This window comes from Caenorhabditis elegans, chromosome IV (genome assembly GCF_000002985.6).
Source record: "Caenorhabditis elegans chromosome IV".
Lineage (NCBI taxonomy): Eukaryota > Metazoa > Nematoda > Chromadorea > Rhabditida > Rhabditidae > Caenorhabditis > Caenorhabditis elegans.
This window is the reverse complement of record NC_003282.8, coordinates 10,812,292-10,828,157: the sequence shown is the minus strand read 5'-3', so window position 1 is coordinate 10,828,157 and position 15,866 is coordinate 10,812,292. Positions and strand designations below refer to the sequence as shown.

At 36.3% G+C, this 15,866-nt stretch overlaps 2 protein-coding genes and 1 non-coding gene across 5 annotated transcripts; 1 reads left to right on the top strand and 2 right to left on the bottom strand.

The window, feature by feature from the left end:
* Positions 1–8: 8 nt before the first annotated feature.
* npax-3 (Paired domain-containing protein) lies at positions 9–2,288 on the top strand. Its single transcript, NM_069605.3, has 6 exons — positions 9–238; positions 726–864; positions 909–1,003; positions 1,051–1,112; positions 1,869–1,989; positions 2,032–2,288. The coding sequence occupies exons 1-6, from the start codon at positions 137–139 to the stop codon at positions 2,128–2,130; spliced, it is 618 nt and encodes a 205-aa protein (NP_502006.2). The 5' UTR covers positions 9–136; the 3' UTR covers positions 2,131–2,288.
* On the bottom strand, positions 907–1,052 carry R13.9. The gene has a single exon (NR_056575.1). It is a non-coding gene; the product is annotated as an Unclassified non-coding RNA R13.9 (non-coding RNA).
* Positions 2,179–15,759, bottom strand: miz-1 (the record flags this gene model as incomplete). Of its 3 annotated transcripts, NM_001307057.4 has the most annotated exons (12): positions 2,179–3,306; positions 3,366–3,647; positions 3,696–4,216; positions 4,270–4,387; positions 4,446–4,635; positions 4,683–4,921; positions 4,979–5,075; positions 5,231–5,503; positions 14,005–14,221; positions 14,993–15,098; positions 15,145–15,258; positions 15,665–15,751. In NM_001307057.4, 12 exons carry the CDS (start codon positions 15,728–15,730, stop codon positions 3,166–3,168), a joined length of 2,364 nt encoding a protein of 787 aa, NP_001293986.1. In that variant the 3' UTR covers positions 2,179–3,165. The 3 variants fall into 3 exon arrangements, with proteins under 3 accessions (NP_001293986.1, NP_001255512.1, NP_001255513.1); NM_001268583.3 differs by having other exon boundaries at positions 2,203–3,306; positions 3,366–4,216; positions 15,665–15,759; NM_001268584.3 differs by lacking the exons at positions 14,005–14,221; positions 14,993–15,098; positions 15,145–15,258; positions 15,665–15,751 and having other exon boundaries at positions 2,204–3,306; positions 3,366–4,216; positions 5,231–5,499.
* Positions 15,760–15,866: the final 107 nt, after the last annotated feature.

The following is a 15,866-nucleotide window of genomic DNA, read 5'->3' as shown; positions in this document are numbered from 1 at the left end:
TCTCTCAATCAAAACAACTTTCGATATGTCGTTCTGAACATCCCCCTTTCACCCGAAGCTGAACCATTTTTCGATGTTTCATTCGAGAGTTTTCATTTAATTTCCTGGTCTCACTTCACTGTTTCATGGATTCAGAATGCTAGATGTACATTGCTGTGATCACGAACAATGTGGCTCTTCGGTTATTGATTTATCAACACCTCATACTCTGCAAAGAGATTTCAATAATTGGCTCAATGTAAGTTTTTTCTTTTTGCTCCGTGTTTTTACTTTGCAATTTTAAATGCCTCAACGAGACATACCATTAATGTACGGTAAATGACTAATACATACTAGTTAAACTCAGTTTTCTTTTTGTTAGACTAATTCATATATTCTGATCATATCTTGAATTTCTTTTTAAGTTTTAAAGATTTTCACTCTTCATTTTGTCAAATCAATTTTACAATCCGAAGTTTGGCAATTATTCTATGGCTAGATCAATCTATTCCAAAATAGTACCTTCTCGTACCTCAAATCTCAAACAAAAAAGTTTTCATCAACTTTTCATCAACAACAAAAATTGGAGCATTCATGTAAACACACATATTTCAAGCAACCAATCATCAAATACTTGAGATCTTAAAATTTGAGCATTTCTATAATTTTTATGCAATCGTTCAAAACTCCCATAAAACCAGCTCTGATTTTCAGTGATTCTTTGTCTTCATTTTTTATTATTTAAGGGAATAGAAGTACCAAATTCTTACGAGTCTCAACAAAGTGACTCATCTTCATCAGTTGATGAATCAGGCTCCAAGACATCTTCCCCTACGTCAATGCAACAGAATCCGTCACAAGACGGCAGGAAAAATCGGAAAAAAGGTGGTTTCAAAGCTCATTCTACTACTTAATTATTAAACGTTTAGGGACAAATCTCTATGGTCGACCTTATTGTCCTGGTCGACCGTTATCGATGGAAGAAAGAACTCGAATTATTCAATTACATAATAATGGAATGAAAGTGAGTTTGTCCAGAGTTGGCAGCGTGCCAGTGATCTTCAATTTCAGGTCAACGCCATTTCAAAATCTTTGTGTATTTCGCATGGCTGTGTAAGTAAAATTATCAGTCGGTGAGTTAATTTAATAACTTGTTTATATAAAAAAAAATACTCAAATAGATAATTCTGATCTCTGCCGCACATTTTCTTTTCAATTGATTATATCAAGTGAACCATAGTATAGTTTTGTGATTTCTAAAGAATAATAATGGTCTCATGATTTTTTTAGAACTCTTTTGTTGCATTGGGAACGCCATCAATGTTCTCGATGAATGGAACTTGATTATGATGTTTCAAAAAAATTTGTCTACCAATTCGAACAAGTAATATTAGCTTGACATGATGAGGGTACTTTCAAAAAGACTAGAACTTTTAAAAATAGAAAAAAATAAAAGGAATGGAGAAGCACTAATTTTATAAATTTAATCTCATCGATTCTCAAATAGACTGTAAGTAAATACACGCTCTTTAATTTTTTCTTAACTCTTTTAAATCAATTGTTTTAATTTTTGCGAACAGATTTTTGCGCATCCTTGCATTCTGAAAGTTTTTTTGCCAGTTAGAGGTGTGGGAAAATTGTAAAAAACATTTTGCATAAACCTCAAACTGAGAAATTTTTTCTTACAATTAATTCTTGTTTATATTTATAATTTTCAAATAACAATTTTTTTCTAAACAACATTAATTGGCACTTTATTTGAGGCGTCTTTAAAAATTAATCAAAAACTAGAGAAAAAAATTTCAAAAGAACACATAGACTTTGCTTTTGCACCGGCACCTGAGCATTAGATGTTGAGCCAGACTCCTCAACTTTACAACAATTTTAAGATTTCGAGCGACGGGAGTACTTCTTCCTGCATGTTCTCCCGAACAAAGAAAATCTCGAAAACGGAAATCGTCAATGGAAGGTTCAGCAATGGAACAAAGTTTTATTCCAGTTTTTGTCTCGGTGAGATTGATTTTTTCATTCATAAAACAATTATGGTTTCAGATGCAAGATGCAAATGGAAATGAGTATCTAAACGAATATTACAGTATCCCGGTCGGAAACAATGATGGTTCAGGTTATGATTATCCGGTGTCAATATAAGCTTAGTTAATTCCCATTCGATCTCATATTCACTCTTTCATTCTTAAATTGCTAGGCAGGTACAAATATGTGTATTTAACTTGTACTGTTTATTAGACAGACATCATTTTTCTTCTCACTTTCTGGACAGATGTGAAAAATAAATCAATGAATATACATTCAATTTGTATCAAGGGGGACTTGGAATTTGCAGATCAATGAAAAATGAATCAATGGATGAAATGAAAGTGAGAAAATGTTTGAAAATTGGATGAAAAATTAACGAGGAATTTTGAGAGGACATCTTGTGGAAATTTAAAAAGTAATGGAGATAAGTGAGTTGACGGGGGAAAAGTGCTCCATAATATACATATAGAGTCTGGCCCAGCCAGACATTTTTGGGGAAGAATATTAAGTCAATTGATGAGACTACCCTACGCGAAAACTGGGACAACGTGGTGAGATGATGCTATCGGATGTATATAAATAAATTTAGGAATTGCTCTCACTCGGAGCACAAGTTGGTAAGGTAGGGGTGTAGAGATGACAAGAAATTATAAAGAAACTATTCACAGATTTCGTGACAGTTTGATTTTATAACCTTTCGTCACTGCATAAAATGTCAACAAAGAAAAAAAGGCTCAGCCTTGATGAATTGATAAATTCAAGTCATGAATAAATCAACAGTAATATATGGTAAAGAAGTGATTGGATATAATTCTATTGCAATGGATAATGAAAATGTATCACTAAATCACATTTTGTAACAAGCAATACTAGAGAAAAAAGGCAACAATGTAATGACTAGCGTGACAGATGTCAGAGCGAAAAGCGGAAAGATATGGGTGTCCAGGAACAACTGGAAGAATCTTTTTGGGGGAGAACAGGTGAAAAACGAGATTAACAATACGAGATGGGATAGGGATCAAAAACTCGGGAATAAGAAGAGAAAGAAGAAGGCCTGAATCATCCGGGAGTGAAGAAAATTAAAAAGACACGGCGGTGGTGGGAGTTTTTAAGGCATCAATGATTTTTTTCGAATTTTCGAATAGAAAGTTAGTGAGATGGTCGGTTTCCAAGATGTATATCATCGAATGGCGGTGTAAATGTTGAACCACTTGAGGATGCTGTGCTTCCTGGTGCCATTAGAGTTTGCGGTGGTCCGTCTATTTGTTGTTGATGCTTCGGAGATTCCGCCTGAAAGTAATCAAATTAAAAAAAAAAGTTCAGCAATAGACAACAACAATTAAACTTACAAATTCATAAACCATTGAATCTTCAAAACATAAATCCTTTGTTCCATCCATATACCGTACTGTCAGTTGCTCATTCTCCAGAATCGGTACATCACATACATACAATCCCTCAATGTGCATCAAAAGTTCATCATTCTTATCATTCTTCACCGATTCGGGTGTGTATGGAGCAGATCCCGAACGCATAGTAACATCATGTGGTGGCATCATTGGGTGCATTCCCGGAATCATTGTTTGTCGTGGAGACGACATGTTGAGCATTGATCCGGCAGATGCTGGATTCTGGAATACCATTCCTGGAGTTGCGGGTGTCGCTGGACCAAGCTGTACCTTGTTCGGACTCTGCATTGAGAAGGATGGACTCTGAAGTCTTGTCCAATCTGGAGGAACACTTCCCGGCATTGGCATCGGACTAAATGGAACATTACGTCCATGCATATCAGTGAATGTTTCTTGTTTCACAATGATTTCAGATTTTATCCTCTTGATTCCATTTCCATTAGCATCATTATCAGTCTTCTTTTTCCCTCGTTTTGGCTTCACATCCTCAACATCTCCAGAACGAACTACTCCAGTCTTCTCAACAATCAGATCATTAACTCCTGCAGGGATAGACTGAAGAAAGTTGAGCAAGAAGTAGTCGGCTGTGATATCTTCGAATTTGAAGTAGGCATTACAAGTTTGACAGAAGTATCGAGTCATTCCCTTGTTTGCATTGATAAGTTGTGCCAAGTCGAAGATTTTCTTGCATTCGTGATGTTTGGCAGGTGTGAACATTCGTTTCTTGGAGAGGACACAGTTCAACGAAACCGGATAGAATCCAGCTTGTCGCTTGTTTGCCATTTGCATATCTAAAAAAAAGAAACTCAACAGTCCAATTCAACAGTAAACTCGTTGAACTTACATTGTTGTTTTTGTTGAGTGGCAAGCTGCTGACCTTCTATCACTCTTTTTTGGATCAATATTTTCCTCAGTTCTATCACACTTTTCCGTGTTACGAACTCACAAGCATACTTGTACATCTGTAAAAAAATATTTGTGAAAATATCCGAAAATGAAAATCTGAAATTTTTCACATACCTGCTGGGGGCCATTGTACACTATGTGAATCGAATTCATGCCACTTATCAAGAAGTCCTTGATAAAAATCGATTTAACTTGCATATGGCTGTTCATCACGGATTTTTGGTTAATATAAACCTCGTATTGGATATTGGGGTCATTTGACTTTGTTACTGGCCAAATTGAGAATAAAACATCAGTTTGAGGTCTGAAAAGATATTATTTTCGCATGAAATTGAAAATCCGAAAACTTACGAGACTTTTAGAAAATCAGAAGCATCATGCGTCAGCATTGCCTCGACACCATTGCTGCCAGGTGTAACATGACCTTCTGCCAATAATTCTCGATCCACAATATATCCAGCAGTAGTCTCGTACAGTTGCCTAACTTCTGGATGATAGTACGGTTGGGGTACTGGATTCGGATGAGCCGTCACTGCGTACTGCTGAGCATTATTCATTTGACCGTACACTGAGACAGGAGGCGCTCGCATCTGGAAAAGTTTTTGGTTGAAAATAAATATTTTGAGAAAGCTTATAAAAAAACTAACCATATGACCATACTGCATTTGTTGCATATGTGGATGTCCGGCCATTTGTGAAGGTCCTGAAGGGTATTGAACCGGCATTCGCATCATTGTATTTCCACTGAAAATTATTACAATTAGATTTCTTTATGATAAAGCTCTTTTTTTTGTTGATAAATCTTCAATTCAAAAATTGGTTTTTAAGATGTGAAAGGGAAAAGGCAACATTTTTTTTGGCCAAAAAACTTTAATTTGAAAAATTATTGTAAAACTCACGGTGTCTGTCCCATTGGCATTTGCGGGTAATCGGGCATCATGCCAGGCCGTCCAGCGGCTCGTTGTCCCATTATTCGTTGATCATACATGGCATGGTTGCCCTCCATTTGACCATAGGGTAACTGTTGCATTTGTCCAGAATACTGCATTCCAGGGTGTTGAGGAGGTCCGTTCATTTGTCCGGGGAAGGAGGCGGCGCCGGCACCTAGTGGCATGTGACCGGCCGAAGAGCCCGGCGTGCTCATTGGGACCCCTTGTGGTGGCCACATTGATCTGAAATAAAAAACAATTGAGTTTCAAAGAGGATATATTTTTTAGAAACAAAGAGGCATAAAACTTAATAAAAAGTTGAGTTATAGGTTACCCTAGCTTGGGATTTTTCAGACTGTAGGTGTTTACAACAGAAGCAAATTGAGAAAGTTTAATAGGCTCATATGGCTTCTAAAAATATAAATTTAGAAAAAAAAAGACAAACTAGACTATACTATGTATCCTACGGTAATCCTTCATGAAACTCTAAACAAATGTCAGAACACATAGATTCTAGGAAACTAGGAAGCTGAAATGACTAAGAAAGGTCATAATACCAGTAAGGGCTCTTTCTATATCTCATTCTAGGTCAGTAGGCTGTGGCAGTGCATGAACGTTCTTCCCCAGTCTCCGCCCAATGTCCTTTAGACGCAGGCAGCTAGCGGGAAAAGAGCAAAAAATGTGTTCCTGGCGCCCAGCTTCATGCTTCTAACAGCTGAGGGTGCACACCAGGTATCAAGGGGATAGAGGTGGTGATAGAAAGGTAAAGAAGGAGTAGAAGTGTTAGGAAGAATAAGAAGAAGAGACTATGAAGATGATGATGGAAGGAGAAAGCGAAGGGGGACAGAAGGTTGCAGACACATCGAGGAGAGGGGGGACACACACACTCTCTTCCGATCCGAATACAAGAAGAGAGAGAGAGAGAGAGAGATGGTGGAGAGAAAGCTAGAGAAAGCGCTCCTCACTCACCCTAACTCACACATACGCACACACACACATACACTCACCACAGACACAACACAGCAAAAAGAAATACACTCTCAGTCTCTTGTGTCCCTCCAATCCCTAACACACTATGTCTCGCCTTCTTCCCTAAAACACGCATAGACCCCCAACATACGTGCGGACGGACGGAGGACGGGTGGGTTGTGGCGTCGTGCCTCTTCTTCTTCTTCTTTTCGGATAGATAGTAGAAGGAAACAGAAGAAGAAGAAGATGGTGGTGTGGTGGTGTTGTGGCAGAATGAAGGCTCTTTCTCCCTCGGTCTGTCTGTCTGTGTGTGTAGGCTTGGAGCAAAGTGCAAGAGTTTGGAGAAGGAAGCTCTGCGCACACTCACTCCTCTACTCTCACATCTCGTGATACCGTTTCTGGATGACTCCAGAAGAGGAGGAAGAAGAAAGAGGGACGTCGGATGGCTAAGGCACTAGAATTCGTCACATGTGTGTGTGTGTATTGGCAGTTAAGAATAAGGAGAGGTGACCAAGGGGGTGGTGATATTGATTTAAAATAATTTAGAATAGGCCTATTTTAAAAGTCCTCTATAAGTATTACACCCGACCATTTTATTTTGAGAAATTATATCTCAGTTCATTTTGAGGATATCATTAAAACGATAGAAAATGAATTATCAAATTTTTTTCAGTTAAAATGTTTGTGTAGAAGAAACAATAACTGTGATATGAGCTGTCAAAGTAGACTAATGGGGTGCAAATCTATTAGAGAAAATATGCTGATTTCTGAATTGGAATTTTCCAATTAGTTTTCTGCTCAATTGATTTGTGATGTGTCCATCAGTAAACTCGCAGTTTTGGAAATACAAATAAGCAAATTGTGAGTTTGTGTCTTCGTGATCTCACCACGGCATGTTCTACAATTAAACTGTGCTAAAAACAGATCACAAAATGCTCCCTTATTTCAAGAAAATGTTTTTTTATAAATAACGAAATCCATATTCCATTTTTTGGAACATTTTATCCCGTGGAATCTAGAGTTGGAATGTACTCAGAGAGCGTGAGAAAATCTCGCATAATCAGCTGGGCTTGTGGGAAATTCTAAAATTGTGACGACTTTTCCGAGAGAAGTTTTTGATTCGGAACCGACGCCGGACATCATTTTAGATTTTGAAACATTAACTAAAATGATCAAAACTTATTGATTTAAAAAATGCATCTACAAAAGTCCATCGGATGAAATGAAGAAGCAAAGGATAAATGTCATGATGTTCTTCATTAGCCAAAAGCTATCCGCGTCGCAAATGTTCTTTTTTTTTGTTGGAATTCTTCTCCTTTTCTTTTCCTTGGAATGCACTATATACGGACGATTGTAAGAGGGAAAAGCTATAAAATATGTGAAGGGACATACAGAGAAAAAGAAGGAAATATGATGGAAAACGAGAGGAAAAATATTTTCATTTCTTTTCACTGTTTCTTTTGGCACAAACCGTATGATTGTGTCCATCTGTATTCGAAAGGAAACGAGAGACAGAAAAAACGAAATATTGAAAACCACCGAGGGACAAAGAGACTCAGTTTTTGTGATAAGAAGTGCGAAATATATTGTGAGCGAGTGTTCGATTCAAGTAGGTCGCAGACGAATAGAAATATCAAAATGTGAAAATTCGATAATTTTTTGGGATTTTTATATTTCACTCACAATCAGTTTCAATCAAGATGAGATGTCAATGTGTGTGTGCGTGCATTGAGGGTTTGTGCTGGCATAGTGGGTGGAGCCAAGTGTCCAAGAAGACAATTTTGGTTGGAAAAGAGTCAAGAGTGAACGGAGGGAACAAAATTGTAGAGTGGAAGAGAAACTGGCAGGAACCAATATAGTTTCAGAAACGACCATTGCGAGAAAAACAGGTTCTGCTAGGGGGACTGTCCATTAATTGGTTTGAAATGCATTTTTGCAAATTTTTAGGTATTTTGCAAAATTATTTAAACGTCCATAACAATAGATGGTAAATGGGTTATCTTCGAGAACTTTGAGATGAAATTATGAAGTTTTTTTCTAATTTTTAATTTCAATCTAAAAATCCTAAAAATGCAGGTTAGTTGAAAATGTTACTGGCCTGTCGAGCTTGTCTGTTTTAAAGTTTTCGGATTGGAAAACTATTTAAAAACAGTTTTGGGGCCCATTTGCTCAAAAATTGAAAGTTAATTCATCCTCAGCTTCTTACGCAAGTTTGGTCCAAATATATTGAAGTTGGCTAAGACAGGGCAAAAGTTGGCCACACTCGGGGTAAACTTTGGCCCAGCGTAAATCCAAGTCTTGCCAACTTTTAATCCAAGTTAAAATTTGTTCTTAATTCATGAGGAAATACCACTGCGGAATATTGAGAAAAACTAAATCTATTCGAAAAGCTTTCAGTAATCTTTCCGACGTTGAAAACATATTTTTAAAAAGTTTACAATACTTTTAGGGTGATAAGAACAATTTTTGAATATTTTCGCTCATAACCGAAGTTGTTTTGAAATCAGCGCATGTACTTACAATTAGAATTTTCCTAGAATGGCTTCTCCTAATACTCAGAATGAATCAATATCTTATGACGTGGATTCGATCAAAAATAGTGAATCACGAGCATCAAAACGTTGTTTCTATGTACATCAATATGTCTTTTTTCATTCTTCCATCACCCTCCACCCGCTCCTCCAGCAACAGCTTCCACTCTCTACAATGACATCTACATTCGAGCCACGCCACCATTCGATTCCATGAGTCTAAACGGCATCCGTCGTCAGAAGAGGTGACGTCATGTCATACCCCCATATATTGACGTTTTCTTCTCCCTCCTGCCGCCACCCTCTGTTCTTCATTTTCAGCAAAGAACAGAGAGGGAGGAAGCAGAAGCGTCTGCTGGATTGCTGCCACCCAGTAAGAAAAAACACAAGTAAAATGGGGAAAAGAGGAAGCCGCGGCGGCATAGATGATGACGGCGGACAGCAGAAAAAAACTCAAATACAAACATTCGCTGTTTGGAAAATAGGAAAAGCTTATTGATTTATGACAAAAATATGAATTATTCCGGTCGGGGGAACAATTTTTTGATGATTTTTTTATAACTTCACAGTTTGGTATTTGATTTTCAAACGCAAATTATTTCCAGAATAGAAAGTAGTTTTGAAAAAATAAAATAATTTTCTAGGCTTATTAAGTTATGTTTTTCGAGAACAACTTTTGATTTTCTAGAAAAACACAATATACCAAGCTTTCAAAGGTTTGAAGTAACTAGTCCTAATTTTGAGTACAAAAAAATTAGAAAACCAAAAAGCAAAGCAAATGACCTATGTAGTCCTTTTGAGTAGAGTAGAAATAAAGTAGAAATCAACGAGGGAAGCTTCAAAAAAGTGTTTTTTGTTCAAAAAAGAACAAAGCAGCCTGTGATAGAGTATATGAGACAGAGAGCATTAGAGAAATAAAGTGAGAGGCATGAAACTACCTGCGAAGAGAAGCAAAACGAGACAATCAGAAGGGAGAAAAAAAGGACGATGTTAGTGCAAATGCTCTTTTTTTGTTTTTATGCCCTAAAAATGAGAAAACCAAAAACGGAAAACCCATGGGTGAATTGAAAAAAAGTCAAATGCATCTAGAAAATCATGAGAACAAATAGTTATCAATCAAAATCTGTCAGGCATTGTGTACTTATTGGGATATTCTTGTATTGTGCATCAAGAAAACAAATATTGAACATCTTGTGAGAAAATCTGGTGGAAGGAAAAAATAAGCCCCACTTGCTAGGTTTTGAAATTTTCTTATAAAACTTTAAACAAGTTTTTTGCAGATTTGAACCATTAGAAATTTTAGATGCAAATAATAAAAATAAACAAAAATGTAAAAATCCTAGAAATTTTTTTTGATCGACGATAAGTGAAAACTTTGTAAATAATTGTTGCAACGGTAAATAATAAAATTTGAAATAAATTTTGGAAAGTTTTACAATTACTGTTGGAGGCACTATAGGAGCGGCTTTAAACAATTTCCCCACTGGTGATACACCACCTTCAAAAGTTATCTTCACATAAATTATGCGGCATGAAAACTACTATACGGCATACGCTAACTTCACTGGGCACCCCACATTATTTACCAAATTTGGTTGGTGAGACTCTAGTGGAATGTCAAGCCACCAGGCATCACGAGCAGAGCCATCCAACTCTTCAGGAAGAGCACATAAACAAAAGACTGAAGGAGGAAAAAGAAGCAAAAACGGAGAAAAAGAGAGCAGATGATTTGATGGTGGTTGGTTTGTGTTGGGGACTAGAGGCGGCAAAAAATAAAATAAAAAACAGACGAATGCAGTAGTCGAGATAGAAGAGTGACAAACTGAAAAGGCTGAAAATGAAAGTATTGGAGGAAAAAAGGAACTAAATAAGGGTCAACACCAAAGGATCTACAGAAAAATGATTGAGGAAAATTGATCTGTGTGAAACGACTCATAATATGTACAAGGCAAAGCTTTCGAAAACGGTGGAGAAAGAAGAAAAAGATGGAAGATGAGGAATGTGGAAACATAGAGACATAGACCGGACCGATGGACGACCCAAACGGACGAAAAACCATGTTGCGCGAAGATACGCAGAGAGCGGGTTGGGGTCTGTGTTGCGGAGACACCGAGAGCTTGGCTGTGCCCTCCTTGGACCGCGATTGCCCGCGTGCGCGCGTTCAGAGTCGTCAGCCACCACCGACAGTACGCGCTCTGCGTCTCGTGTGATCTGTATGATATCTTGCAAGTACTGAAGACACACGACGACGATGTAGTGAAAACGAGGGACTAGTGCGGCCAAACGAATGGAAGGAGGGGCTCATCATGTATTGTGGATAGATTGAGGTGGCAGAGGTGGTGGACGGGTCGAAGGAAGGGATAATGACACTCAAAAGGATTGATTCTTTATTGATGACTAAATATGGGGGATAGTGTTAGATTTTAGGTATACATAGTTCGAAGATCAGCGTCAGAGGAAGATGCTAAATACGAAAACTGACAAACAACGAAGATTGCTCATATAAGTATGGTAGGCAAGCAAGATGGTTAGCAGGCGCTTGAAGTCGTGCCCACCTAATTTGGAAACCCTAAGCATGATCCCTTTTTAAATTTTATTTCTTTTAAGTGACTGAAAAACTACAACGAAGACATCCAAATTATCTGATACGTTTGAATATGAATTTTCTAATATTAGTCTTCGAACAAAAGGTCTAGTAAATCATGCTGAAGTCTGTTTCAACACTGAAAAAATCAAAACACAATTTCCACGAACACAACAATATTTATGTCAAATACACTAGGATGTTCGTCTCCCATTCCTCTCAACATTTTTTTTTCGGATGCGTGAAAATCTAGAAAGTGTTGCTGTTTCTGGTCAACTAGTCAACTTGCGTGGAGATTGGCAATAAACCAGATCTAGGTATCCCGCTTCGCTAACGATTCAATTTCTTTTATAAGAGAATCAAAGCAAAGGGAGGGAATTGGTATAGTATAAATGTTAAATAATGTAGTTGAAACATTTAACATCTTTTGACCAGCTTGTTCTGGGTTTCTAAAGAGAAAACGAGTACCGTAACCCGTGCTTTATTTCAAACTAGAGAATTTGCAAAAGCCATTCACTTCATAAATTTTGAAAATTATGCCTCTCTCCACTACACAAACTTCAAAGTTCGATCTTCTGACTTTCAGTCTCTGTTGGTCAGTGAAAGTGTCTAGTTACTTTTGTCAGTTCGAATGGTTAAAATGGCCTTGAACCGAACGTTTGGCAGCAGACGGAACAGTCGGCTGTTACGAGAATTGACACGAAGACGGTGAGGAGGCGAAGGACCCCGATGCGGTTATAAACCAATTGTGCGACGCGCGCCACACCTGTCTTCCTCTTCTGTCTTTTGCATAGAAATTATCGTACGGATTAGATGACCTTACAAAGAGGGTTTAAACCGCAATGTATACTTGGTTTGGAAATTCATAAAAAGCTTGTTCTCGATTAGAAATTTCACAATTTATATGACTAAAGCTGTAGTTCATAGTGAAGAGGAGTAACACACTTCTCAAATACCAAAAATGAATATTTCAGCTCTATAATGTGAAGCTACAAACTGTGGCTTGTGTGTTTGTACTTACACAGATTCCTTCAAAAGTGATCAACAAGCGATCAGTTTCGCTCACGATTGATGCTTAACACTGATTGTGCGACTATTCCGAGATTTCGGAGAAGATACTGTGCTTTAATGTTTGCGATAGATCTAGACTTTTTGCAAGAAGGGCTTCATCAAGAATGTAGTAAGAAGAAGATTATAGTAATACTTCCTTTTTGTGACTAAAAGCTCAAAGAAACTCGCTTTTTTCTGAAAGCTACAATTAAAATTGTTTTCAACAAATTCATGTAGATCTGGGAATTTTCAGCCTATGAGTCAGATGAAGACAATTTTATTGGAAGGAATTGAAAATTATTTCTGTTTCAACAACAGGTGAAATCGTAAATACATAAATTTGTTCATTATTTGAAAAGGAAAACGTAAGTTTGGAATGTTTAATTTTCATGAAAAATTGGTTGGAATATTTTATTTTGATTGTCAAGTTAAGAAATCACATGTTTTGATGTAAATACTTAAGAAAATAAGTTTTTAATCTAGTGTTAACATTTTTAGCTGGATAGTGAGCGAGATTCAAAAATTTCAGCCTTCATTTTGAAATTATGAATATGAAAATAAATTCGCAACATAATCTGGAAGCTTAAAATCTTACTGAACGAAAAAAAAACAGGTTTTTAATGTTATGCATTACTTTGAAATGCTAAACTGAATTGCTGGTTATAAAATACATTCAAAAATAATTAAAAAATTTTTTGAATGGACCAAAAAAATATACCCGAGTATTTTATTTTCCCGAGTATTATACCCGAGTATTTTCCCTCTTTCCCTATGTGTTTTGTTGCTTAATTGATGAAGCGGTGCCAGAAAAAGAATTCGCTTTCGCTCCTAGCTTTATTTTTACTCTCAATCTCTAAAACCGAAGCCGACAGCGGTGTTTGGCTTCTGCCAGTTCAAAAAATGGGAGGAGCAAGGAGAGAACATAGTATGCAAGCTTTTTCTTCTTTTTTTGGAAAATTTTGTGTTGGTGTCTTTTGGAAGAGCACGAGGAGAATGAGAATAAAAAAGAATTAGGATAGAAAGCAAGATACTTCTGTTTTTATTACTCCTACGGAAAAAGAATGCTTGGGATCGGCATGAATACGTAAAAAAAAGGAAATTGGACAAACTACCGTAACTTTTATGTTTCAAAATGGAAAATTCGTATTTCATCTTGTATTACTTTTCCAAAAGAATTTCTTTGTTAGTCGTTAAAATATCAAATAGCTGATTATTACAATTAAAATAATTGGATAAGGATACAAGTTATATGGACAGTAGGTTATTTAAACAGTTTGAAAATTTGACAAAACGTGGTAATATCTAAGTATAATTCGAATTGATGCATGCGGGCAAACTTTCAAAACAAAAAAAAACACTGAGCATGCAAATACCGTACTTATGTTTTCAAAAAAAAAACTCAAAATCACATGCTTTCGGAACTAAAAACAAAATCCAAAATCCTACTAACCCTCACATGAGCTCATAAATTTATGTTCCTAACTCATAAATGTGTATAGATTAATCTATCAGTGTCAGTGTCAGAGCCAGATTAAAATTTTCTTTTTTTTGCATTTACTCTTATCTTCAGAGAAAAATTAATCGAAGAAGAAAAAATCACGAGAACTAACCCGTCAGAAGAATTCGGAGAGAACATGAAGTTGTTGTTTTCAGTTGGCAGTTGTTGTCCATTTTGAGGGCAAGAAGGTGACGTTAGAACAGGAAGTGTTCCGGTCGGTTGAGATGAAGCTTGTAATGCTGGATCTTTGGGTTTTGGTGGAGCACGTTTTCGTTTTCCACCGTTCTTTTTTAATCGACGCATTTGCTCGTACCACCGGCCGATTCGAGCTGAAAATTTAGATTTTTAGAGGGTTTCAAAAAATCTGCTGGAGAATAGGGAATTTTTTGGTATACTTGAATGTGACCGCCCGCTTCTTCATTTTGTCTTCGTTCATTTAACTTTGCAAGAAATCGAACACTTTGACCAAACTTTGGACAAACTTTTGTTCAGCATATGTTTTCATGTATTACAAGTCAGGACAAGGAAGGTCAAGTCTGAGCAGGGTTTGGCCACTCTTCGAAAATTTAAGCACAAGAGCATCAAAATATTGAAAGAATTATCAGGGCTGAGAAAATTAATTTTTCTGGAACATACAAATAGAGGTGGAGTTGCAACAACGATAATTTTTATTTATTTATTTCTTTAAAACACTTAAAAATAATAAATCGTTTTAGAAACTTTGTTTGTTCTTGTCACAATTTTGATGAAAATCTTGAAATATAAATTCCTTGTGAAAGATTTAATAGTAGTACACAGAAATAAATTGAATGATCAAGAAATTTTGAAACAGTGAAAAATTGTTTTTAAAAGGAATTCTATTTCTGCGTGCCTATTTTTAAAACCAGTTTAAAAAAATCAAAAACATTTTTTTAATAGTATGTCAGTGAAGGATACTCATGACAAACTTGGAAATGTAATTTTTAAAAACAGAGCAACATGGCCTAATAAAATTATTTAAATTTTGTTATCTAAACTCCATTTCCAGACAGAAAATAATTTTTTCTGATAACGATCATAGACAGGCCAACAAGTTCAATCCGGAAATGTGTTCAACTTACTGGCTGCTGGCTTTGATAGATGCTTCCGGTGTGTGAAACAAGCTCCAACTAGGCCATGAGTAAGCATATAATCGTAATTTTCCCTGGTCCCATAATCCATTGCCGCCTGAAAATTTTACATTCGCCATGTTTAATTTTATTTGAAAGTGTACTTCTAAAGCCATCATCAAGTTATCCTCAAAGTGAGCAGTAAAAGCTCGTTGATCTTGACACCATTTGGTAAGTTCGCTACACGCTTCCGGAAATGTTGACACATCGATTAGGTTCTGAAATTGTTTTTTTTGTAATTGAACTAGGTCTATGATTTCTTTAATTTTACCTGCACGACTTTAATAAAGTTCGAAATTTCGGAAGTTTTATATGTAATTTTTCAGAATTAAGAAGTGTTATAATGTTGTAAATGCTCATTTAAAATTTTATGGGGCTCTGTTAAAATAATCTTGTTATGGGTAGTAGTATTGTTAAAAAATGCGGTAAAATAATTCTTAAAGTTTTGTTCTCAATTAAAAATCAAATAATTGCATTTTTGTTGTATGTAGCAATTTTTATTAAATGCATAAATTTTCGCTGTATGCATAATATTGTCAATAGTCAATAAATAAAAATTAATACTAACTCTAAAAACTAGAGATTCTTGGAAAATATCACTAGAAGCATTTTTTGGAAACATACAGCTCTGAGTGAAGCAAGTCGACTGTTCGTTGTGGCCACGTGCTCCGCAAAGGTAGGATCAGCCATGTCGGCTGAGTTAAGGACCCTGAAAATTGACTTATTGGGTTTCAATCCAATTTATAGAAAATCAGGAAAAAAGACGAATACGAGGGAGAAATGAAGAGAGATGAAAAAGAAAAAGAGACAATTAAAACGATTGGAT

What these genes read in the sequence shown, in the direction of transcription:
- npax-3 (NM_069605.3), top strand. Translation starts at nt 137, where the DNA reads ATGCTAGATGTACATTGCTGTGATCACGAACAATGTGGCTCTTCGGTT. An exon ending in ATTTCAATAATTGGCTCAAT is followed by an intron (nt 239 to 725) that starts GTAAGTTTTTTC and finishes TTATTATTTAAG; the next exon opens with GGAATAGAAGTACCAAATTC. An exon ending in GTAAGTAAAATTATCAGTCG is followed by an intron (nt 1,113 to 1,868) that starts GTGAGTTAATTT and finishes AACAATTTTAAG; the next exon opens with ATTTCGAGCGACGGGAGTAC.